Genomic DNA, 26,482 nt, shown 5'->3' on the forward strand with positions numbered 1-26,482 from the left:
GGGTTTTTATTCAATATTTCATCCGCGAGCTTGGGATGATTTCCTCCATTGTTGACCACCTTAAGAGCTTTTTGGTAGAGATTGAAGAGGATTTTGACGGGAATCAATTGGAGGTAAGTCTCGTGACCTAGAAACGTCATTTTTATTGAAGAATCAACCTTTAATTCTTGGAAATTTGTGTAAAAATTGGAAGAACTAGGGCTTGGTTTTTGAAATGAAAATTTGGGATTTGAAAGGGCATTTGAACTCCGATTTTGGTAAAATTGATATGTATGGACTCGTGGCGAGACGAGGAATCCGGTAATGTGAGTTTTGTAATTTTTCGAGAAGTGGGCCTAAGGCTCGGGTTTTGCTAGTTTCGAGATTTTTGCTATATTTCGATTGTTTTCGATTGGGCATCGTTCCCTTAGCATATTGTGATGTACTCGCTCTGATTTTGGTTAGATTCGACGCGCGTGGAGGCCGATTCGAGGGGCAAAGGCGTCGCGGGCTAGAGATTTCACCGGATCGAGGTGAGTAATGATTGTAAATGATATCCTGAGGGTTTGAAACCCCGGATTTGCACAACTTGGTGCTATGTTGAGATGAGACACGCGTTCCATGACGAGCGCGGGGTCATTTACTATTGGGGACTGTGATTTGGTCCAGACTGATTGAGGCCGAGGGCCATATGTGAGGATATGTCGAGTGATGTGAAGAGGCTTTCAGGCCTCGAGTGTATTGTGAGAAGGCTTTCAGGCCTCATGTTGATATGTACAGGCTTTCAGGCCTTATGTTGATATAGCGCTTGGACTGTAGGAGCCCCTCCGGAGTCTACACACCCACAGTGAGCGCGGGTACCCATTTAGAATTGGACAGTGGTAACAATGACACTGTCATTCGTGTTTTGGTCAGGTAACAATGGCTGACCAGTCAGGTAACAATGGCTGACCAGTGGTAACAATGGAACTGAAACACGCATTGGGTCAGGTAACAATGGCTGACGGGTCAGGTAACAATGACTGACTAGTAACGAAATTCGTGCCCGAGGGGCGAACTTTTATATGTTCATCTTGCATACTTATTTGTATTATTACCTGCTATGCTGTGATATTTGTGCCCGAGGGGCGGATTTTCTGTGTTAATCAGCACTAACTATTTTGAACAGTTTCGTAATTATTGAAAGAACCATTTTCGAAAGAGATTTGAACCGAGCCGAAACATTTCTAAAGAGTTCTCTAATTTCACTGTTTTCTCGGAAATTGTACCCGGCTTCTGTACAGCCCGTTGGTTGCTTAACGTGATTTCTTGCTGCTCAGTTATTATTTACTTCTATTACTCACTGAGTTGGAAGTACTCACTTTACTCCCTGCACCTCGCGTGCAGTTGCAGGTATCGTTCACCCGGTAGCGGGTTATTAGCGGATTGAAGGTATTATTATTGTAGCTGAGCAAGGTGACCGCCAGCGTTCGCGGCACTGGATGTTGTCTTTTGTTTTCCAGAAACTTTACTTGTATATATTTATTGTCCTGTAGTTGTGTTAAGGTTTTCTTTAGATGCTCGTGACTTGTGACACCCCGGTCGGGTTGTGTTGGGTTGTACATACTGGTTATTATTGTCGTTAAGCTATATTCACCTATTCGTTTATGTGTAATAAATATTTAAGAGACGATTTGGGTTAGTTGGCTGGCCTTGTCTTCACGAGAGGCGCCATCACGACCGGGTTTGGAAATTGGGTCGTGACAGGTACCCGTCACCTCACCTATACGTCATACTCAACAGCCAAACACACAACAAATAGGGCAACAATACCTAATCCCTCAAGCTAAGGTTAACCACAACACTTACCTCGCTACCACGACCAAACTCAAAGCTCAATCACCGCCTTTCCTTTCACACTAGCCTCCGGGCCAATAGAATCTAGCAAAATTACCAATCAAACAATTCAATTTAAGCCTTAGGAACTACCCATAATAGCAAAGAATTCAATTTAGGTCATTTTTTAAAAAGTCAAAAAAAGTCAACACCCGGGCTCGCTTTGTCCAAACCCGAAATTTGGACCAAAACCTGATTACCCATTCGTCCCCGAGCCCGGATATACAATTGGTTTTGGAATCCGGCCTCAATTTGAGGTCTAAATTCCCAAATTTCGAAATTCCTAAGTTCTATCCGAAATCCCCAATTCCACAATGAAAACTCTAGATTCTAGGATGAAATCTTGTAAAAAGAAGTAAAAGACTGAAAGAAATGAGTTAAGAATCACTTACTTATGATTTGGGGAAGAAGAACTGTTTTGAAAATCGCCTCTTATGTTTTAGGGTTTGAAAAATTGAAAAATGAATGAAAAATCCCGTTTATATAGGACATCTCTGATCTATACTACGCGGTTCGCGAAATTCAGGGCGCGGTCGCAAAACCCCACGGCGGTCTGCGATATTATGGGTGCGGCCGCGAAACCTGAGCCTTACCCTACCACGGTCCGTGAAGTCCCCACCGCTGCCGCGTTCTTCTACCGCGGTCTGCGAATTTCACTCCACGGCCGCACTCCTAGGATCGGAGACCTGCAATTTTCTACAACTATTCAGCACCAGGTCTTTTCTAAGTCTAGACATCTCGTAGCCTATCCGAAACTCACCCGAGCCCTCGGGGCTCTAAACCAACCACGCACACAATATAATATGACCCTTTGGGTCATCACAGTTGAAAGGCAAAAAACCTCGAGATAAAGCTGATAAGTATTGACTTTCTTATAACAACCTTATGTAAAGTGGTGATAAGCACCTACACACCACCTTATGTTGTTACTAGCTGTTGATACTACGCATAATAACTCAAGAAGGTGATATCAAGAGTTATGATGTGTACTCGTAATAAGTTAATAACCCAATGTAATTAACATATTTTTGCATAATTATTCTTTTTAGCGTCTCAAGAATTTGACTCAAGGGAAATAAAAGAAGAAAATAGTAAAGGAGGAAAATGACACGAATGACATCAACAGAAAATCTGAGATGAAGTCACTGTCTCATTAAGAATTTGATGACCAGTTGAAAATAAGCTCCATCCCTTATTTTTGGTGTATGCATTTTGAATAAAAACATCAATAGTCGCGGTAGGAGTAAACATGATCGCCTAATCATGGACCAAACGTACACTTCACAATTAAATTAAACTTAGTACGGCCTTATCCTTTGTTTGGTTACTAATTCTGGGATATGTTATCCCAAGATTAAAAATAGTACGTGGATAACTTATACCTGCCAGATGGTGGAATACTAATCCCAGAATAAGTTATCGCAGGATTAATACAACATACCAAACAAGTGGACTGTACATGACTTTTGAGATATTTAATTTTGAGAGTTTGATGCGGATTGATCGAATTACATTGATATTATATTATATTTATGTATCAGATGTCTAAGCTAATATAGGAACCTTCGATTCCAACATAAAAGGTTTAATTAGTTCTACTACTTAGAATGGCGGAAGTAGTGTCCCGAAAAGGAATGAAAGTATAATTTCCATGTCCAACGAGGAATGGAAAGTTGTAACTCCAACTCCGACTCCAACTCCAACACCAACGAGGAATGGGAAGTTGTTATCTGAATATATATGTATTAGTTAGTTTGCACTTCTTATAAAGCTTGCAAAGATTTCTTTTTTATTTACTTAAGATGGCGGAAACAGTTGATGTCAAGGACAGAATAACAGAGTTGCCTGAGCACATCATATATCACATCATACGCCGGGTTGGCCGCTACAACCTAAAAGAGGCAGCTCGAACTTGTGTCTTGTCCAAGACATGGAATCGCCTTTGGACTTTGAGACCTGGCCTGATGTTCAATCAGTGCAGCCACAAGAGTTTCAAGTCGTTGGAGAAATTTGTCAAATTCGTCGACGATTCCCTTGAGCCTTATGTCAAGGAAAACCTAAGCATCGATTCATTCATCCTTCGGCAGCTTCGTCATCCAGAATTGGCTTCGCATTTAGATCGATGGATGAAGGTGGCAATTAAACTTAATGTCAGGGAGCTTGAAATTAACTCAAGGGCGCTCTACTATAACGTTCCTGATACTATTTATTCAGGTAAAACGCTGACTAAACTGTCGCTAAGGAGGTGCAATTTTGAAATTGATAATAGCACCAACAAATTGCAAAGATTAATTAGTACATGCCCTTTCATCAGGGATCTAAAATTAGATTGCTGCAGGGGAATACGAAATCTGCATGTTTTTGGCCTAGTAAATCTAGAAAAATTAGAGCTATCGGAGTGTGAAGGACTCGAAAAAGTGCAAATCCAGGCTCCAAATCTTGGAAAATTTGTATATGTAGGAATGCCTTTGTACAAGCAACAGAAGAAACGTGAAGTGGAACTGCTGCCTTGCAAAATTGATATTTTAGATGGTTATAAGACACTCGAAATTCTGAGCTTGGAAGCTAGCACCATGACGGATCAACAGTTTGAACATCAATGCTCTAAGTTGTCATCCCTTAAGGAATTGGAATTAAGGAGATGTTATACAATGAAAAATATAGTGATTGCGAGTGAAAAGCTCAAGAAATTTAGTTTATTACATTGGATGAAATTGGAGCAAGTCAAAATGCTGACTCCAAATCTGATGGAATTCAATTTTGTGGGTTGCAACATGCCATTCTCAACTATGAATCCTTATAGCCTGGAAGAGGCCGATCTTGATTTTCAACTGCCAACTCTATCTAAATCTTACTTTGGAGATGTAGATACATTTTGGTACAATAATCTTGAGGATTTCGTTAAGAAATTCAACTATTCTAAGGGTCTCATATTAGTTATCCATTGTGAGAAGGTACTTTTTTCTTTCTGTTGGAATATATTTTTCACCACTATTGTTACATCATATATAATATCTCTTTTGTCCTTCTGCAGAATAAAAGCATCCTTATTTATGAAGATGCACGAGAAATTCTGGTTCCGCCAACTCGAGAACTCCAACTACTTATTATTCCTATGAAAACTCCGACACATCTTGAATTGTTCGTGGATGATCTAATGTCCTGGGATCCCAACATAATATCTATAGTACCATGTACTGACAGCAAAATACTCCAGGTATAGCCGAGCATCTAGAACATGTTATATTTCATAATCCATGAGTTTATTCAATATATCTAAAAAAAATATATATTTTGGTTTGGAATAATTACAGGCGTTGCAGCAGAATGTAACAGGAAACGTAGAGACGGATAATGGTGAACCTAAAAAAGTCAGAATTTTTTAAGGGCGTTGCTACTGACGAAGAGACGTCCAATTTGTATACTTGGCTGAAATCCACGTCCCTAATTGAGAAAATTACCACTTTTATGTTCGAATAATACGAAAATGCATCGCCCTGTTAGATCTCTAATTATCTTTCTTTTACATAGTAAAACTTAGGTAACATGCGTTCGAATTTTTTTTTTTTCACTCTGCTCTGAACTTCTGTGTTACATATGAAATAAACCTCGTTCTCTTGAAACTAATCAAATTTACCTTTCTATACGCTTAGTGCAATTTCGTGCTTGAAGTCGGTGAAAATAATCAAATTTTTTTTTTGCTGTTCTTTGAACAACTTTTTCATTTCGAAATACTCATATAGAATTCTAATTTCATACCCAATCATATTACTTATTAGGTAATTATATGTAAATCTCTTGAAAACAGAGTTAGTAATCCGATAAAAATGATACTAACCTATTATAACATGTTAAAATTCACTAATGGTGGGAAAAATAATTATAATATCCATGTGTATAACTTAAATTAAACCCTATGTTTGAATAATCTGTGTACCACGAAAGGAAAAGAACAGATTGGTTAATCATTCTATCGATTAAAGACTTAATCTTTGCTTTTGTTGTAAATGTTCCCACTCAAATTATAAGTACAATGTTCTACCGCAACGTCTTCACATGCTCAGATCATGGTCTTGATGATGTGGATTCATTTTGTTGATTGTCACGTACCAAATTATTTCCTAGACGTGATTGACATCTAACTAACACCACCCCCTGGCGAACCAAACTTTCTTACCTTAATCATTGATTTACAGTATTTGATCAATCATAAGAGTATCCAAATAATCTCGAAATATTATATTGAAATTCTTGCCCAAATCCCACACTAAACTATAGAGCATCTAAGAGAATTGCAACAGACATCATATGAACAAATAATAAAGAATCTTTTGGCAGCCTCTACAAACAATGCGGCGGCTCACCTCCATATCAACTCTAGGGAACTCGTCAGCTACTAGGTTCGTCTTCACCAATAGTATCTACATAGACATGCAGCTAAGGAGTGAATTATACGTAAATATAACTCAGTAAGATCCTCGACCCGCCACTCTGAATACCTCTGGAACAAGTCTTAGGAACTACAAACACACAACCAGCACATAAATAAATGCACAGAAATCTTTCACCAAATAATTACTCTGTAAGGTCCAAACAATTATTAAGTAACAACAATATATATATCTCAACACAATCTACACTGCAGACTTGTCATTAACGGCAAATTACCCAAACACCTGGAAGACTCCACGCCAGCATACACAATGCTCCAAATCTATCTTGGTGGCATACACAATGCTCCAAATCTATCTCGCCGGCATACACAATGCCTCAAATATATCTTGGCGGCGTACACAATGCCTCAAATATATTACGTCAGCATACACAATGCCCCAAATATATTACAGCGGCATACACAATGCCCCAAATCTATCACGGGCCCCGGATATATCACAGTGGTATACACAATGCCTCAAATCTATCACGGCGACATACACAATGCACCAAATATATCACGGCGGTATACACAATGCCCTAAATATATTACGGCGGTATACACAATGCCCCAAATCTATCACGATGGCATACACAATGCCCCAAATATATTACGGAGGCATACACAATGCCCCAAATCTATCACGGCGGCATACACAATGCCCCAAATATATCACGACATAAAAAAAATAATTTCTAACGTCATAGCACGAGGCTACGCCACATCACACTATACCACAAATCACTTATTAAATAATTTCAGCTTTTTTACAAAATAATATATATTTGCGGCAGGTCAATGACCACCGATTCTTCCAAGCGCACGCTTGTCCCAACTCATGGACCGGGCCAAAAATAACATACTTTCAAAACGGGTTTTGGAAAAGCAAACATCAAAGCTTAAAGTCTCACTTACCTCGCTAACGAGAAGTTCCCCAACTCGCCTAGGGGGATCCAGCTCATAGTTCCGGGTAGAAGTAATATTCGCTCAGGTTTTTTAATTCTTTTCACCTAGAGGGATTCAACACTTTATCAATAATACAGGGCACCAAACCCTGGTTATATTTCCTTTTCAGTAATACAGGGTGCCAACCCGTGGTTACATTTCCTTTAAGTAACATAGGATATTATGCTCTAATTCCATTCCTTTGGTAACAGAGGGTATTACCCCCGTGGTTGCATATCCTCATATAGCTAATTTGTACTACTATCGATATCTTTCTTTCAATAAGTTAGATAGTTCATAGCTTTCTTTAGTAACTCACAAAATTTTTCTAGTGCCAAACTGGGGCAAAAAATTTTGTTCGTTTTGTTCGTCTTTGATTGCTTTACAGGCCCCAGCCGTAGAGCACAGATTGCGACGACTTAAAGCTAGCAATTCCAATTACCGTCACAAGAAAGAAGTTTTTCAATCACCAGATAGTTGGAGTTAGCTTTGATAATTTGTCAGCAACTCGGAATCTCAAGATTCATCTTCTCAATTTCGGATCAGGAAAGTAAGCAACTGAGATTGAGTCATAATCTATTTTTCAAAGAGCATCAAGATCCAATCTAAGATCAAAACAAGCGAGCAAGTCAAGGATCAAGATTTGACTCCATAAGACACATAGATAGGGATTTTGTAATCTTAGTTTGCAAAAATATGTAGTTCTCTTATCTTTTACTTTTGATGTAAGTAGCAAGTAACGATAACAGCAGCACCAGCAACAACACTTTTAAATCTAGTGTCTGGTAGTCCCAGCTACAAAAAATTTTCAGAAATACACTGACCTGATTCCTTTATAGCCAAGGATATATAGGCAACCTCAGAAGCAAGGTTCAGTCACGTTTTTCAAAATGCTTTCATTAGAGTGTTACACGAGCAAAATTAGCTATGACATTCACTTTCTTTGCACGAAAACTCTTCATGTTCTCGAGCAAAGAAGGGCAGCTGTAAATACCTAATTTTTGCTCTTTCTTTTCTTCTGCATTACACCTTTTTACATTAAAGCACAAATTGGCCCAAAACATGGACCAATTCGTTGGCCCAAGAGTATTGGATCCACCCAGCTCGAGACCCCAACCAGACGCAACAAAACGACGTCGTTTTGGTTAAGTGGCTGAGATTCAATCTCAACCACTCATCTTGGCTTGATCCAACGGTCACCATTTAATCTTCATCCTAGGTATTTAAGACCTAGAGAGACCAAATTTTGCCCCCATTTTTCCAATTCTTTCTTTCCCCTCCCTCTCTCTCAACTCTTCTTTGCTCTCCTCTCTCTCCGCCACCCCCACGGTGGCTTTGCCGGCCGGAAATCGCCACCGCCGGCGGACCACCTCCAAACCACCCCAAAATTTCACCCTTTCTTCCTCTCAACCTCCTCTCCATGAACCCAAACCCCAAATCTTTTAAATGCATCTCAATCCCCATAAATCTAGGCCAAATTCGAAACCCTAGCCACCCAATTTTTCCTCTTTTTTTCTCAAATTAGTGACAAATCCGACCACCCCACCACACAAACTTCACATAAATATGTAGATCTCTAGGAGTACCCCAAAAAACCACACCGCCGCCGGCCAAGCACCTCTACTGCTGCGACCACCACTGACCTCCGTCACTGTCGTTCTGCGGCCTCCCGTTGCTCTCTTCACACTAACCTAAAGCAAGGTTTTGCTGTCGATTTTCATCGAAACTAGCCTCCAATTATCCGGAGTCATGGTTTCGATGAAAATCAACAATAGAAGCTTGCTCGAAGTCGTACCACTGTCCCACCGTGTCTCGCTGCCCAATCGTCACTACGCCACCACTGTTCGAACACTCAAATCTGGTAAAACTCGAACCTTAATGCTTTCCTCTATGTTTTGAATTTTCTATTTTTTGTCGTTTTATCGTAGTTTTTTTTGTAATGTAAATGTTGTTAGCGATCGTTTTGGTTAACTCTCAATCTAATTTTTGATTTTTCGTTTCTGTTTTAACTTAATTGATTATTCTAGTTTACCTCACAATTGGTAGGTTTTTTTCTTTGCGTTAGTCGTTTGAGTCTTGGTTTCATGTGTAGCATTTCTGATATTGTTTTTGTTTAAGGTTGTGAGTTTCTTTAATGTCTTCACTAATCAATGCATCATTTGGTTAATCTTAGTCATTAGGTTCTGAGTTTCTCTTAGTTGATTATTAGTTCAGTTGTTGAGTCTAGTTACGTGGTCTTTCTATCTTGGTTTGATTCGAATCACATGGTTGGTATTGATTTTTGTTAAAAGCTGAAGAGTAGATGAGTATTCATGTAGTAGGCTACATTAGCAACTTGTTTTTAGTGTTAGGGTGGCTGAAATACTTTCTTTTCCCAAGCTTCTGCCACAGTTGTTGAAGGACTGTCCAAAGACAGTCCTTGAACAGACTTTTAGCACACAAAAGTATGTCTTTTGGGCAGGTATTTGGTAGCAAAAGTTAGTCCTTTTGGACAGACTTTTGGTAAACCAAAATTTGTCCAAAATGTGCTTTTATTTCCTACTTAAAAGCTCATTTGGACCGACACTAAAAGAAGGAAAAAAGAACACTCTGAATATCTTTCACACTCAAGAAAGAAGACAAAACTAGAGAGTTTTTAGTGAATTTTCGTAGAGCAAAGAATCTTACTAAAATATGAAATTTTGGAGTCGTTTTTTTGGTTTCTTTCTCCATCAGAAGTTTTTGAGTTTCTGGGTTTGATTACTTCTGTGTTTTTTTACTGTTTTTACTGTTGTTGCTGTTTCATTTGGCTGGAGTTTGGCTTGCTGGTTCCCTGTTCTGCTGTTTTTTTTCTTCTATTTTCTGCAAACTAGGTATTTTTTTCCAACTCTATAGTTTAGTTCTCAGTTGTATAAAGTTATGGCAGCGTTGTATTGATGTGTTATAACTGTCTTCTTTACATTTGGGTTGATCTTTTGCTCATAAATGGATGAATGAATGCTCAACTTCATGAATATGTTCTCTGTTTCTCTTTTAAGCTTCAGCTCTCCTAAACTCAAAAGTTTGTGCATGATTGTTTTAGTTACTAGAAGCTATGGTAACAGATTTATGGCATAGTTTAGTTGAGGAGCAAGTAAATGTAAGACACATTTGAAATCCTCTGATAGTTGATAGCTTAGACAAATGTTAAGAGTTTATGTCGATGATGTGTGTATGGTAGAGTTTAAGCTTAAGAGTAGTTGCATTAAATTCTTTGGTCCAAGTTTCCTCTTTTTGTGACTATGAATTTGTACTAGTTAGTGATTTTTCTTTAAGTTTGACATAAACTTTGTTCCCCTACATTTTCAGTTGCACTGGCTGAGTTTTGTGCAAATAAGTTCCAATACATGTTAAAGTGTTTAAGTAGATAACACAATTTTTTTATTTTTTTATTTGTTCTTTAGTTCAAATATAAGAATGGATATCTAGAAGTTCCTCCTTAGTTTTAATATCTTTAAAGGTTGTTAAAAACATGTTTTAGCTTGAAAAATTGCGTATCAATGTTGAGTTAGTATTCATGTTAGAGTGAATTTGGTAGTGAAATTAAGTTTGTTTAAAACAAATGCTCTTCTATATATATTTTAAGGAATTCCGGTTGGATAGTAAGCTATCAAATTAAGTTTTTTACATGTAACTTCTAAATGTTTATATGGTAAACTAAAAAAGTATCTTTCCTTTTTGTCTTAATTTGTCTTAGTAAAAAAAAACAAGTGTTTAAGTTTAGAATGATAAGGTTTTGGATTGTTAGCAGTATGGGTTTTAGGGTTTGGTTCAAGAAATCATTTTCGGGCTAAATAATTTCTAGCAGCCCAACACCAATAAAATCCAGCAGCTGATCCATTTATTTTAGTTAATAACATAGCTGACCCATTCTTTTTTAAGTCAAGGGCTGGCCCGATGGCCAAAGTGGCCCAAAACGTGCCAGCAGTTCAAATACCCAAATAGCTGGCCCATTCCCTTTTATATTGGGAATTTTTACATTCCTATCCCACTTAGGAAACCTTTTTACCCTACATATTTAAGGTTTGAGTAAATTACATTTAGTATACCAAATTACCATTTCTATGCCATATCTAATTAAAGTTATAATTAATGTGATATTTTCTACTCCTTAATTAAAGCATTTCCGTTTTTTTCAGCACTAATCCCTCACTTTCTCTCTCCTAACTCCCCCCACCCCACGTTTTACCTTTACCCTTCACTCCTCCACGTTTAGCGTCTGTTTTCTTCTTTACAGAACAAAAGCTACCCACGTTCTTCATTATTCTCCATTTAAATTCACCAAATATTGAAGTTATCATTCCACAAAATTCGTTCCCATCTTTAGTCAAGTTGAAGTTAAACCATGAAGAACATCAAATCTCCCAAAAAAATACCTCAAAAATCTACAGTAGGTGATATCCCATCTTTCGATTTGGGTGTTTTAACACCAAAATCACCACAAAAACAAGTAAAATCTACACATGCAATGGAACCCACTACTCACAGTTCATCTCCTAGACAAATCCGTGCCGAGATGAGAAAGCAAATGCACGATGTAGATGCTGGAGGAAGTGCTACACCAGGCGGCAAACAACTGTCTTAATTTTGTAGATTATTTGTAGTTGTGATTTTCTTTATTTTATAATTGTAGTTATTTTGTAGTCGTTTTGTAGTTATATTGTCGTTAACTTTTAAATTTTGAACAGAGCTGTAGTTACTTTTTTCTTCTTGCATTTTTGTAGATAATGTTTATATCTGTAGATGTCTTGTAGTGTTTTGTAGTTATATGTGTGGGTAGGTTGTATTTTTTTGAAGCAGATTTGCATGTATTTTTTCTTCCTAATTTGTTTTTAGCTATTTGTGTAGTGATTGTGTAGTTATATGTAGATAATATGTAGATTAATGCTTCATTTTTATGCAGTTTACTAATGTGAAATAATTTATCATTTTGTGCAGAATGGATATTATTTTGCCCCACATAATGTGGATTATGGGGTGCTTAGATTCCACACTTTGTGTGATCCTACCCCAGAGTTTAGGGATCCAGACGAACCTGCATCAAAATAAAGATAAACAGTGTTATAATTTTGTAGAATCTTTGTAGATAATTTGTAGATATAGTGAAAATTTTGTAGTCATCCATTTTAGGATGTCAGACATTGTAGTTAAATTATACTATAACTGTTGCAATTTGTAGAATCTTTGTAGATAATTTATTTAAAGACAAATTTTGAAATCAACAATTTCTAATCATAGATTGTAGTTTATTTTGTCGTATAAATGTAGTAACTTTGTAGATAATTTTGAAAACAAAATTGCTTTATTCTTTCATTAAACTGATTTATAGTTTAATTGTAGGCAAATGTAGTAATTTTGTAGATAATACCGTAAAACTATAATTCTATGCAATTTCGAACTATACAATCCTGCACTTGTGTTATCGTTAGTGATTGCCAATTCCATATTGAAATCTCGTACACTTATACATAACGGATATGAACCTAAGTTTTTATTCTCCTTTTTGGTCTCTATATACACACGAACCCCCATATCATTCCTAATCTCCATTGGGGGACAATTGTCGTTCACCATGTATTTGATTTCTATAATTTTTTCTGAAGTATCAATCGTTAGTTGTTCTGCAATTGCAGAAATCAGAATACCGTAGCTTGCATTCTCATCTACCACAATGGCATCAACTTCAAATCTCTAAATCTGCCATAGTTATCCCAATTCCCATTCAATTGTAGCATAATTGCGATTTTGGGCATGATTGCGTGTTGTTGCTGATGTATTAATCTAAATTTTTTTCGTTTTCTTGGATTTCTAGATTGAGAGAAAAAATGATGAAGAACAGATATATGATCGCCAATTTGATTTCTGAAAACAACGAAGAATAGAATTTAGCAATTTTGAGTTGTTGAATCTCGAAGATTTGAATTCTACAATTTGAATTCAGTCTGTTGAAGCTGTTCGTACTTTTTTTTTTTTTTACTTTTTGAATTGTAGTTTAAGAGTAAATTACGCAGATGCGGAATCTCCTTTCCGTTTCAAAACTTGAATTTAATGTAGAATAAATCAATCCCAAGATTCTTTCCTGATTTTTCGCGCGTTATCAAGGGAAGATTCTGCTCTATTAATTCCTAATAAACGAATGGCACAGAAATTGTAGGAAAAATGTGGACTAGGCGGGTAATTTAGATACTACGCACATATTTGATAATAAAGTTTCATATATGGTATAGGAAGAAAAAAATCTCTTTATATTGGCCAATACTAATAAAAGTCGGCCCATTTTTTATAAGAAGGTTTCCCACTCTTTAAAATAACAAGCTCACACAACTTTTATATTTTCATTTAATTGAAATGCTCAATGAAAAATCAAATTTCTATTTCATTAAATAGCTTTATAACTTAGTATCTTTTATAATTAATTTAAGCGCTAGGTAATTAGTAGGGGATGCTTTAATCTTTTTTATTCGCGAAATTGCTTGCGTAGCGTGATGTTCAACATTCAATAAATTAATTCAACAACCTCGTACTATATTCAATAGCTTTAAATATTTTCTAATTTAATTAGTCCTCTGTTAAAATCGCGGACTCGCTTGCGTAGCGCAATAGTTGATATTTAATTAATTTTTTCAAATGTAGTAATTCTCCCAAAAGTCATAGCGTGCTAATAATTCTTTGTCATGACAGCGGATTCGCTTGCGTAGCACCGTTATAACAAAATTAATAAAATTCGTCTCGGTTGCACATTCGCTTGCGTGGTGCGGTTAGGACAATTTAATATTATTCAAATCATTCTTCAACAATTTCAAGAAATAAAAGCCGATAAGTAACACATAAAAATCATATAAATAATAGTTTGTCCAAAATTAATTCAAGCCAAGTTTTAAGTCAATGAAGAGACCGTGCTAGAACCACATGACTCGGGAAATGCCTTAAACTTTCTCCTCGTTCAACAGAATTCCTTATCCGAACTTTGTTTCGCGGACCGATAAAAATAGAGTCAAACCTTCCTTTGACTAGGGATTCAAATAAAAGGTGAATTGGAACACCGAAAAATCAATTCCAAGTGGCGACTCTGTAAATAAATTAATCGCTACTCAAATTTGTCAACTTCAATTGGAAAAACTCTTTAAACCACAATCGATAACGCACATGATTCTTTTGGGGGGTAAAAAGGGGTGTGACAGTCACCATATAATTTATATCCAATGGATTATCACTATACAAAATATATACAAATAGACTGTCACTATACAAAAAATATACTAACTAGAGTGTCTCTATACAAAATATATACCAAAGTAACTGTCACTATACAAAAAATATACCAAAGTAACTGTCACTACACAAAAAATATATAATATTGATATTTCGGGCTATTAGATGTCAGCAACTTATACTGCTTCTTCACGTTGCGTATAAAGTTTATAAGATTCATCAATTTCTCAAGCTATTTTGAGTTAAGATCACTACTATTGATGGAGAAAAAATAATACGGGGAGCTGAAATTTTATGCAAATAACGTAAGCTTCAGAGTAGCTTTGAATCGTGACAGTGAATAGGAAAAATGGAGAGAGAAAAAAAACTTTGAGTCACTACTAAAAAACGGGGCAAAACCGTCCAAAAAATCGACCAAAGTTGGTCGGCAATGGCCAATTACCGACCAAAACGCGAACATTTACGTGTGGATGGTATATTGACGATTGGAAGGGCATACCGACCAAAATTGGTTAGAAATTACCGACCAACGTTGGTCGGTATGCTTTAAACTACCATCTGACACTTTAAATGGTTTACCGACCAAAGCTGGATGGAAAAATATTTTATTAATTTAATTTTTCCGACCAAAGTTGGTCGGTGTATTAAATTTATTAATTTTTTGTACCGACCAACTTTGGTCGGTACTTGAAAATATGTTTATTTTATAATTCATTAAAATTTAATAAAACCGACCAACTTTGGTCGGTATTTGAAAAACATATTTTTCTTTAAATAATTAAAATTAAAAACTACCGACCAACTTTGGTCGGTTATGATGAATTCTTGGAATTCATTGCTTATTAACCGGCCAACTTTGGCCGGTAATTTGGAATTAAATTTTTTTTTTTGATACGTTGCTCCAGTGTTTTTCAAGCCAAATGGCATGATTTTATAGTAATAAGTATCCTTGCTCTGTGATAAATGAAGCCTTTTCCTCATCTGGAGGGTCCATTTTTATCTTATTATTACCGGAGTGAGCATCTAGAAAACTTAAAAGTTCATGACATATAGTAGAAGCAATTAACTGGTCTATGTGCGGTAAAGGAAATGACTATTTAGAACAAGCCTTATTTAAATAGGTATAATCTACACAGACTCGCCACTTTCCATTCTTTTTTGGAACCACAACAGTATTAGCTAACCAGTCAGGGCACTTTACCTCTCGTAGTTAACCAACTTTCAGAAGTTCTTGTACCTTGGATCACTTGTGTCACGACCCAAAATCCAATAAGGGTCGTGGTGGCGCCGGACACCTCTGTCAGGCAAGCCAACTAATTATCAATTAAATTCTCTTTTAATACCTTTGAAAATCTAGGATTTTTCCTTCCAGTTTTCATAGTTAAAACAATCTCTACTTCAATTCAAATTAAGTAATAACTATTAGTACACATCTTTCAAAAAATCATCCCAGAACCCGGTGTCACAAGTGCATGAGCATCTATTGATAAGGAAAATAAAATATAACATCTGTCCGAAATACAGTGGACAGGGAATAAAATATAAAAATGCTGAAAGGAACTACACTAGCTGCGAGTCGCCTCGAACAATGCAGCTCACCTAGTCCCAGAATCATCCGCGCTGCTACGCCCAGTAGGCCGCTAGAGGCATATACACCTGTGCAACAACAATGCACAGAAGTGTAGTATGAGTACGTAATCAACGTGTACTCAATGAGTATCCCGCCTAATCTCGAAGAAGTAGAGACGAGATGGTCAACTTTGACACTTACTAGAGGTCCAATAATAATATACTAAATGTGTGAGGAAATCAAAGATTTTATAAGGCAGTACTAACTCACAAAGCTGGAAAACAAGCAATACACCTTCAACAAATAATAAAGGATTTTCAAGGTTTACCTTTCTTTATCTTATCAATTTACATCAAGCCATGAAGGGCAATATCATCATTTAAAATTTCACGTGCATCAATATATATAAAAATATCATGCGCAAATCATGCCGAGGCGACGGCCCGGTCCAATAGAAAAGAAATGTGCACTTGCCGAGGGTCGACGGCGCGCCTATAGATGCATCTATTACCCCGCTCGCGAAATAATCTGCGACGCGGTCAACATAAAATAAACACATACCCTGCTCGCGAATCATACATGCGACGCAGGTACACAGAGAGATACATGCTCAATCAATCAAGTAAGAACTTATCAGGGAATATTTATCAAAATATATCAAATTCTCTTTTAACAAATTTTTAAGAAGTAAAGTTTAATCCCTTTAGAAATTCATTTACAAATTTCATGTGATTTAAGCAATTTAAGCTACCATAGGGCTTACAAATAATCCAAGTATAACATGCTTTTGGGTCCTAACTACCCGGACAATAGCATAATAGTAGCTACGCACGGACTCTCGTCACCTCGTGCGTACGTAACCCCCACAAATAGGAGCACATAACCAATTGACTCACCTATGGGGACAATTCCCTCTTACAAGGTTAGAAAGGAGACTCACCTCGCTCCGAAGACTCATAACCGGCATTCTACATTCCTCCGAAGACTTGCACCAACGCACAATGCTCCAAAACTAGCCAATGATTATACAAATCAATTAATATATGCTCAATTAAGCTTCAATTTGTAACAATTTCTAACCCCGAATGAAAAGTTGACAAAAACGCCCTCGGGCCCACGTGCCCGGAATCCGAAATTTTTCGAAGATAAAGTTTACCCATGAACTCACAAACTCAAATATATGATTTTCTCTTAATTCCATACTCAAAATCGTGGTCAAAATTCAAGAATACTAATTTTCTAGGTTTTCCCTCAAACCCCAAGTTTTCTACCAATTTCCATGCACAAATCCATGTATAAACCTTGTATTTAATTCAAAACTAGCATAAATTACTTACCTCATGATAAATGACGGAACCCCCTCTTCAAAAGCTCCAAAAATCGCCCAAAATCGCCCAAGAACCGAGCTCCAAAAATTCCAAAACGAAATGGCAAAGTGACTGATCTTTGTGATTAAATGCTTCTGCCCATCCGTCACTAAAGGCCTTTTTCGTCGCTAAAAGTCGTCACTAAAAGTCCACTAAAACAGCTTTACTAGCCCTTATTAAATTGATCATAACTTTCCGTACGAATGTCGAAATGATGAACAGTTTAACGTTCTGAAAACTAGAATGCAAGAGCTACAACTTTCGTGTTTTGTATATTTTCGGATTCCTTATAGATTTCGAGATATAAGCTTCCAAAGTAGCATCCTCGATTGCACCATTTCTGTCCAAACAACAGCTGCAGCAGATTTTCTGCAGTTTTTAAAATTCCGAAATTGATCCGAAACCACCCCGAAACACACCCGAGGCCTCCGGGGCCCCGTCCAATCACACAAACCAGTCCCATAACACATTACGGACTTGCTCGGGGCCTCAAATCATATCAAAAAACACTAAAACCATGATTCACACTCTAATTCAAGCTTTATGAACTTTGAAATTTTAAACTTCTACATTCGATGTCGAAACCTATCAAATCACGTCCGATTGATCTCAAATTTTGCACACAAGTCACATTCGATATTACGGACCTACTCCAACATCCGGAATTGGATTCTGACCCCGATATCAAAAAGTCAAACTCTCGGTCAAACTTCTCAAAAACCTTCAAATTTCTATTTTTAGCCAAATGGCTCCAAAATGACCTAAGGACCTCCGAATTCACTTCCGATCGCGCTCCCAACTCCAGAATCACCATACAGAGCTATTTACAGTTTCGGAGCCCCAAACGGACATTGATAACACTGAAATGCACTTCAAGCCAAACTTATGAAATTTCTTCTAAAATGCTAGCTTCCACAATAGGCACCAAAACGCTCCCGGGTTATCCAAAACCCGATCCGGGCATACGCCCAAGTCCGAAATCATCATACGAACCTGGTGGAACCTTCAAATCCCGGTCCGAGGTCATTTACTCAAGATTCCAATCCTAGTTCATTCATTCAACTTTAAGCTTCCGAAATGAGAATTCTCTTCCCAAATCAACTCTGGACTTCCCGAAATTCAATTCCGACCACACGTACAAGTCATAATACCTGAAATGAAGCTGCTCATGGCCTCAGGCTGCTGAGCGGAGCGCTAGAACTCAAAACGACCGGTCGGGTCGTTACATTCTCTCACTTAAACCTACGTTCGTCCTCGAACATGCTGAGAACTACACTGAAGTAGTCTGAAATCACTGGTTAACTTCCCATGCAACATCCCGTGCTACACAACTCAGTTGAGCACATTAGCTCGATCAATTATGAAGATATTCTCTTTTATTCAAGCAGATACGCCTTAAAGCCCAATTCCAGCATCCGAAATTCTCTGCCAAGCCTGTTTCCAACATAGGATCACCATATTAATCACCACACGCTGTACCCAAACATGACTGCATAACTTGCTGAATTCACACCTTGCATCATTTTACTCACCGGACCACAATAACATTTTCTGATCAACTTAGTCGAAATTCCACGAATCTGATGCTCCCATTGCATCCCACGACATACAAGTCTTACTCTAATACAATACCGCCACAACGGAAAAGATGTACAGAAATTCATAATCAATTGCCGAGTCAACCAATCATTGAGTCTATACTTCAGACAACAAACATTACCATATTCTGACCCAAATAATGATATTTATTCCTTAATATATTCCATACAGTCAGAGTACGCTGATCCTGAATCCAATGATCCCATCTCACCCAGTACGAACTGCTTCGGCAATAAGCCACCCCGGACATAATCAAGTCACATATGATGCCGCAATGTGCCAATAGGCTACCAATTCGAACACGATATAATGAAAACGAACTCTGGAAAGGAAATCCAATTACCCCGCTCGCGAATCATACATGCGACGCGGGCCCACAACTAATACGAGCTTTCCTCAGAAACCAGGAAACGAAGCACATAAAGCTGATATAGGTAACTGTGCTCAACATCACATTGTTGCGGTGTACCACCCGATTCAAATATCATAGACCTTGCATAAGGAGATTGCACACCGAGCGAAATTTGCTCATTACAACCATAATACCGAATATCGGTCGCAAGCACGCTAGGTGCATATTACCATCCCTGAGGACATATAGCGCCATAAGTTACAACACTCAAGCACAACTGAGGTGCGATATACAATCTGAATCTTAAGAGCCATGTTGCTCCTAACATATCATTTCTACACGGATCCTCAACACATAAGCAATTTCTCAAGCCGTCTCACCACTTGCATGGCGCAATGCATCACTACATGAAATATCTGCCAACGAAATAACACCCTGACAACCCCTTCCTAAGGAGCTCATTACAAAAATGAACACAACTGGCCTGGCATAGAGCCCAAATTCACATTTAAATTCCTCCACCGACCTCAAGTCGATCCTGATCATATCAACTAAGCCAATATCCTTTCAAAGGTTCATACAAATTTCCCTCTTCTCACAACACACAAGGACAACCACCATAGCCGGAGAAATCCTCCACGGTCCACAACTTAATAGACTGAGTCCCTCCAGACATATATTCTCAATTTAACGATATCATCACAAATCTTCATACTTGGTTTAAATCTCTAATCGATAACAACCGACCATAACAAATAACTGGGTCTTACCTCCAACACATCGGCCGCACTAACGTTGATAAGCGATTAAGAATCATTAACCATGATACAAGCCCTCTATACAAACACCCATCTCAGGTGACGCTGAAGACAATACCAACTTACCTTAAACCTCAAAACTCCTTTCCTGCTCGTCCGAGTTTGTGACATCTCTGTCCACACCGAACTGCAACTTTGATTCTCATTTCAAACTTCATATTACTCGCTGCTCCTGACATGCCCATGAACAGTAGGGCACGATTCTTCATCATAATTCCAGAATTGCTAATAGATTAATACTTCATCACATCAAAGCTTTTCACTGAGCTCATTTTCTGGAGAACCATAGCAACACACAGGTGAATACTCATAATCATAGAATATGCAAACATCTAAGTAGTGGTCTAAGCCACTATAGCCTTTCCGGAATCTGCTTCCACATAACAAGCCATAGCAGTAGAATGCTTCAGAATAATATCAATTACGGCGGCTGACAAGCCTCATACGCACTGCCACAGATCACTTGCACAACTTAATCATGCTGAGGAAACTGATCGCTAACACCAATATGCCAATTCAACTATGCCAATCGATCTACCTTCTCCAAATTTATCCTTGATTGCCTTAGAGATAATACTAACTCCATCTGTCACATATCATACTCCATCCGCACTCATCCCGAGTGACACTGAATCACGAGACCATGCTGTCTCAAATCCCACGAACCAATTCATACCTTCCTTGCGTGCATATTCGCACCCTCAACTGACATGACCATCCTGATAATCCTATTACGAATTCGAAATCTCTTCTCATTTTCCCCTCAAGTTCTACACTGCAAGTCAAAACATCATAGAACACTCTGTGCCCCTTCTCGTAGGCTGCTATCAAGCTCCATTCTAAACCGTACTTATAGGCTCGAAGTCATTAGGCACCATACTTTACCTCTTTTCGAATCCAATAGAACCGTTACTGAGAGCCACCCGCTCTGACTTGGTCCGGAATTTTATCAATTCATAAATCTTCTAGCACATGAATACCCCATCATGGGCGGTGGGACTCTCCCACTTAACTTGAAGCAATTATTTCGAACTCTGAAATTCACCAAGATTCCCTAGCTTTCATCAACATAACCTTGCACGATCAACCACATAAATTCTCGGATTCTCTCCGCAAAACCCCATTCTTTCATACTCTGATTCACCCGCTACATTCGCACGATCGATCTCTTTGCTACATAACCGATAAAATTTTTCGCAGAAGCCTCGCTAACCACGCGACTGCTAAACTGCTCACTTGGGTAACCCACCTATGGAAGGCTCTCCCTGGCATCTTCCAACACTGTCGCACGGGGTGCAATCACTACGACATCAATGACCCTTCTTGGGTCTGAGCTCATTCTTCAGCTGCACAGGTCTATTTACCCCTCGTGGACATCATTTAAATGTGCGGAAACATCCTTCCGATTTAAATTTATGCTGCATCCTTCTCCATTTAAACGGCTCCTTTCCGTTATATTAAATCTCCTGACGCACCATAATCCCTACTTCAAACTAGATCCGTAGACCCCAATAGCCCAGTGCCACTATTCTCAAATCGCTCCGAACTCCTCTAAAGGCGCGTAGTCATCTTATTACCAATCCCCTACGCAGCTCCGCCACTCTCCCACTTTGGGCAAACTCACTCCCTTAATCAACTGCTCGGCCTGCACTTCCTAAGCCTGGCCTTTTGGCAATTTAAAGCTCCGCCTGACACTTCCCACATGTCTTTCTCATCCTTTGCTGCTCAATTGTTGCCTTAATAAAATTTATCTCCATAGCACTTGAATCCACAATCGCTACTAACTCCAAACTTCTCCGAAGGTCATCTCTCTCGAACCGTCAACATTAGAAATACTGATTCAATCCTGAACCACCGCATCCTGTGATATCTGATAGTTGTATCTCCGATACTATTTCACAATACCTTGCCTCAAAGCGAATTGTAGAAGATCATAACATCGACAAACTTAATATGTCCAATTAGGACGACAGCACCCCAATATAAAAGAAAAATTCCACCACGCTTGCAATTACCAAGTCTCATTACTTCCACCAGTCCACATCTGACCCTCCTTAGTTCGATTGCCTTTCCCCCTGCCGGGAATAAAATATCGAGTCTCTTGATTATGCACTGAGTAAACCTCCCTTGAAATCATTCACTGCCCTGACACGTGGGCAACACCCTACCATCATATTACTATTGCAGAATAGTCGTTCATAAGCATCGCGGAAACTTGTGCCTAGCCTCAAAGCCCTCGAAAATACCGCTATTGGGCTGAAATAATAAAATATTCTTCCATAAGGCGATGACAATAATCTGATCAGCTATACCGGGAGAAACATCTCGTATCACATCTATAGTACCATTACGGTTCTTCAATTTTCGATTTACATCAAGCGCTTCGCGTCGCATAAGATTGAGTAAGAAAGAAACAAAGGCATAAGCCTCACATGAAGTCAAATCGCACGATAAGGAATCAAGAAGGGAAGTACTCCTAACAGTCCTGCAGCCTCCCGAGGATAAGTACAGACGTCTCCGTACCGATCCGCGAGACTCTACTAGACTTGCTCATGACTCGTGAGACCCTAGAAACCTAGTGCTCTGATACCATGTTGTCACGACCCAAAATCCACTAAGGGTCGTGGTGGCGCCGGACACCTCTGTCAAGAAAGCCAACAAAATTATCAATTAAATTCTATTTTAATACCTTTGAAAATCTAGGATTTTTCCTTCCATTTTTCATAATTAAAACAATCTCTACTTCAATTCAAATTAAGTAATAACTATTAGTACACATCTTTCAAAAAAACCATCCCAGAACCCGGTGTCACAAGTGCATGAGCATCTATTGATAAGGAAAATAAAATACAACATCTATCCGAAATACAGTGGACATGGAATAAATATAAAAATGCTGAAAGGAACTACACTAGCTACGAGTCGCCTCGAACAATGCAACTCACCTAGTCCCAAAATCATCCGCGCTGCTACGCCCAGTAGGCCGCTAGAGGCATATACACCTGTGCAACAACAATGCATAAAAGTGTAGTATGAGTACATAATCAACGTTTACTCAATGAGTATCCCGCCTAATCTCGAAGAAGTAGAGACGAGATGGTCAACTTTGACACTTACTAGAGGTCCAATAATAATATACTAAATGTGTGAGGAAATCAAGGATTTTATAAGGCAGTACTAACTCACAAAGCTGGAAAACAAGCAATACACCTTCAACAAATAATAAAGGATTTTCAAGGTTTACCTTTCTTTATCTTATCAATTTACATCAAACCATGAAGGGCAATATCATCATTTAAAATTTCACGTGCATCAATATATATAAAAATATCATGCGCAAATCATGCCGAGGCGACGACCTGGTCCAATAGAAAAGAAATGCGCACTTGCCGAGGGTTGACGGCGCGCCTATAGATGCATCTATTACCCCACTCGCGAAATAATCTGCGACGCGGTCAACATAAAATAAACACATACCCTGCTCGCGAATCATACATGCGACGCAGGTACACAGAGAGATCAATCAATCAAGTAAGAACTTATCAGGGAATACTTATCAAAATATATCAAATTCTCTTTTAACAAATTTTTAAGAAGTAAAGTTTAATCCCTTTAGAAATTCATTTACAAATCCATGTGATTTAAGCAATTTAAGCTACCATAGGGCTTACAAATAATCCAAGTATAACATGCTTTTGGGTCCTAACTACCCGAACAATAGCATAATAGTAGCTACGCACGGACTCTCGTCACCTCGTGCGTACGTATCCCCTACAAATAGGAGCACATAACCAATTGACTCACCTATGGGGACAATTCCCTCTTACAAGGTTAGAAAGGAGACTCACCTCACTCCGAAGACTCATAACCGGCATTCTACATTCCTCCGAAGACTTGCACCAACACACAATGCTCCAAAACTAGCCAATGATTATACAAATCCATTAATATATGCTCAATTAAGCTTTATAACCCAATTTGTAACAACTTCTAACCCCGAACGAAAAGTTGACAAAAACGCCCTCGGGCCCACGCGCCCGGAATCCGAAATTTTTCGAAGATAAAGTTTACCCATGAACTCACGAACTCAAATATATTATTTTCTCTTAATTTCATACTCAAAATCGTGGTCAAAATTCAAGAATACTAATTTTCTAGGTTTTCCCTTAAACCCCAAGTTTTCTACCAATATCCATGCACAAATCCATGTGTAAACCTTGTATTTAATTCAAAACTAGCATAAATTACTTGCCTCATGATAAATGACGGAACCCCCTCTTCAAAAGCTCCAAAAATCGCCAAAAATCGCCCAAGAACCGAGCTCCAAAAATTCCAAAACGAAATGGCAAAGTGACTGATCTTTGTGATTAAATGCTTCTGCCTATCCGTCACTAAAGGCCATTTTCGTCGCTAAAAGTCGTCACTAAATGTCCACTAAAACAACTTTACTAGCCCTTATTCAATTGATCATAACTTTCCGTACGAATGTCGAAATGATGAACAGTTTAACGTTCTGAAAACTAGAATGCAAGAGCTACAACTTTCGTGTTTCGCACATTTTTGGATTCCTTATAGATTTCGAGATATAAGCTTCCAAAGTAGCCTCCTCGATTGCACCATTTCTGTCCAAACAACAGCTGCAGCAGATTTTCTGCAGTTTTTAAAATTCCGAAATCGATCCGAAACCACCCCGAAACACACTCGAGGCCTCCGGGGCCCCGTCCAATCAAACAAACCAGTCCTATAACACATTACGGACTTGCTCGGGGCCTCAAATCATATCAAACAACACTAAAACCATGATTCACACTCCAATTCAAGCTTTATGAACTTTGAAATTTCAAACTTCTACATTCGATGTCGAAACCTATCAAATCACGTCCGATTGATCTCAAATTTTGCACACAAGTCACATTCAATATTACGGACCCACTCCAACTTCCGGAATTGGATTCTGAACCTGATATCAAAAAGTCAAACTCTCGGTCAAACTTCTCAAAAACCTTCAAATTTCTATTTTTAGCCAAATGGCTCCAAAATGACCTACGGACCTCCGAATTCACTTCCGATCGCGCTCCCAACTCCAGAATCACCATACAGAGCTATTTACAGTTTCGGAGCCCCAAACGGACATTGATAACACTGAAATGCACTTCAAGCCAAACTTATGAAATTTCTTCTAAAATGCTAGCTTCCACAATAGGCGCCAAAACACTCCCGGGTTATCCAAAACCCGATCCGGGCATACGCCCAAGTCCGAAATCATCATACGAACCTGGTGGAACCTCCAAACCCCGGTCCGAGGTCATTTACTCAAGATTTCAATCCTAGTTCATTCATTCAACTTTAAGCTTCCGAAATGAGAATTCTCTTCCCAAATCAACTCTGGACTTCCCGAAATTCAATTCCGACCACGCGTACAAGTCATAATACCTGAAATGAAGCTGCTCATGGCCTCAGGCTGCTGAACGGAGCGCTAGAACTCAAAACAACCGGTCGGGTCGTTACAACTTGATTTTTAAATGCTCCTTGCTTCATTTTCATCTGTTTGACAGGTGGATGTAACAGATCCTCATTCAGCTTATGGGTCATCACCTCCAGTGGTATACCTGTCATATCTAAATGCGACCAAGTAAAGCAATCTGCGTTAGCACATAAAAATTAAATTAACTCACCTTTCGTGTTCGGGCTCAAGTTCCCTCCGATGTAAGCTTTTCTGTCAGGCCAATGGACAAATAATATTACATCTTTGAGATCCTTCGTGGTTGTTTTGATATTCTCATTTTTCTCTGGTTCATGAATCATATCAGTCTTGAATCCATATTAGTTTGACTTTGTGGACTTTTAGTTGAGGTATGGATAGAGTTATCCCCAACGGTATTCTTTAATTACTATTTCGCATCTACATCGTTGGATGTTGCATTTTCAATCACCATAAATTAATATTTCATGATTCCTATTGATCTCCCCGGATTTGTCGGATCCCCCACTGTGGTGGGAATTTGATGACTTGATACAACGTGGACGAGACAACATCCATATCATGAATTCATGGCCTACCTAAGATTATATTATTGGCCATATATGCGTTTATTATCTGGAACTTTGTGTATTTGAGGACACCTTCTGCAAATGTAACTAATACAACTTCCCCTTCCGTAACGACGCTTAAATTATCGAACTCAGATAATGATCGTGCTTCTGGTATGATTTTATCATCCGCTTGCATTTCATTTACCACTCTCAGTAAAATGATGTTCACTGAGCTATCTGGTCAATCAAAACTCGTTTAACATTACTATCATGTAAAGA

General features: G+C 38.4%; 1 protein-coding gene across 1 annotated transcript; it reads left to right on the top strand.

Annotated features, from left to right (window-relative positions):
- LOC109224457 (F-box/LRR-repeat protein At3g26922-like) lies at positions 3,657–7,721 on the top strand. The gene is made up of 4 exons (XM_019389037.1): positions 3,657–4,808; positions 4,889–5,071; positions 5,169–5,225; positions 7,623–7,721. Exons 1-4 carry the CDS (start codon positions 3,657–3,659, stop codon positions 7,719–7,721), a joined length of 1,491 nt encoding a protein of 496 aa, XP_019244582.1.

This window comes from Nicotiana attenuata, chromosome 3 (genome assembly GCF_001879085.1).
Source record: "Nicotiana attenuata strain UT chromosome 3, NIATTr2, whole genome shotgun sequence".
Classification (NCBI taxonomy): domain Eukaryota; kingdom Viridiplantae; phylum Streptophyta; class Magnoliopsida; order Solanales; family Solanaceae; genus Nicotiana; species Nicotiana attenuata.

Bases quoted from the DNA above. Each gene is read 5' to 3' on its own strand.
- LOC109224457 (XM_019389037.1), top strand. From the start codon at position 3,657: ATGGCGGAAACAGTTGATGTCAAGGACAGAATAACAGAGTTGCCTGAG. The intron at 5,072-5,168 runs GTATAGCCGAGC...GAATAATTACAG, and splicing joins CTGACAGCAAAATACTCCAG to GCGTTGCAGCAGAATGTAAC. The intron at 5,226-7,622 runs GTCAGAATTTTT...ATTGCTTTACAG, and splicing joins ATAATGGTGAACCTAAAAAA to GCCCCAGCCGTAGAGCACAG.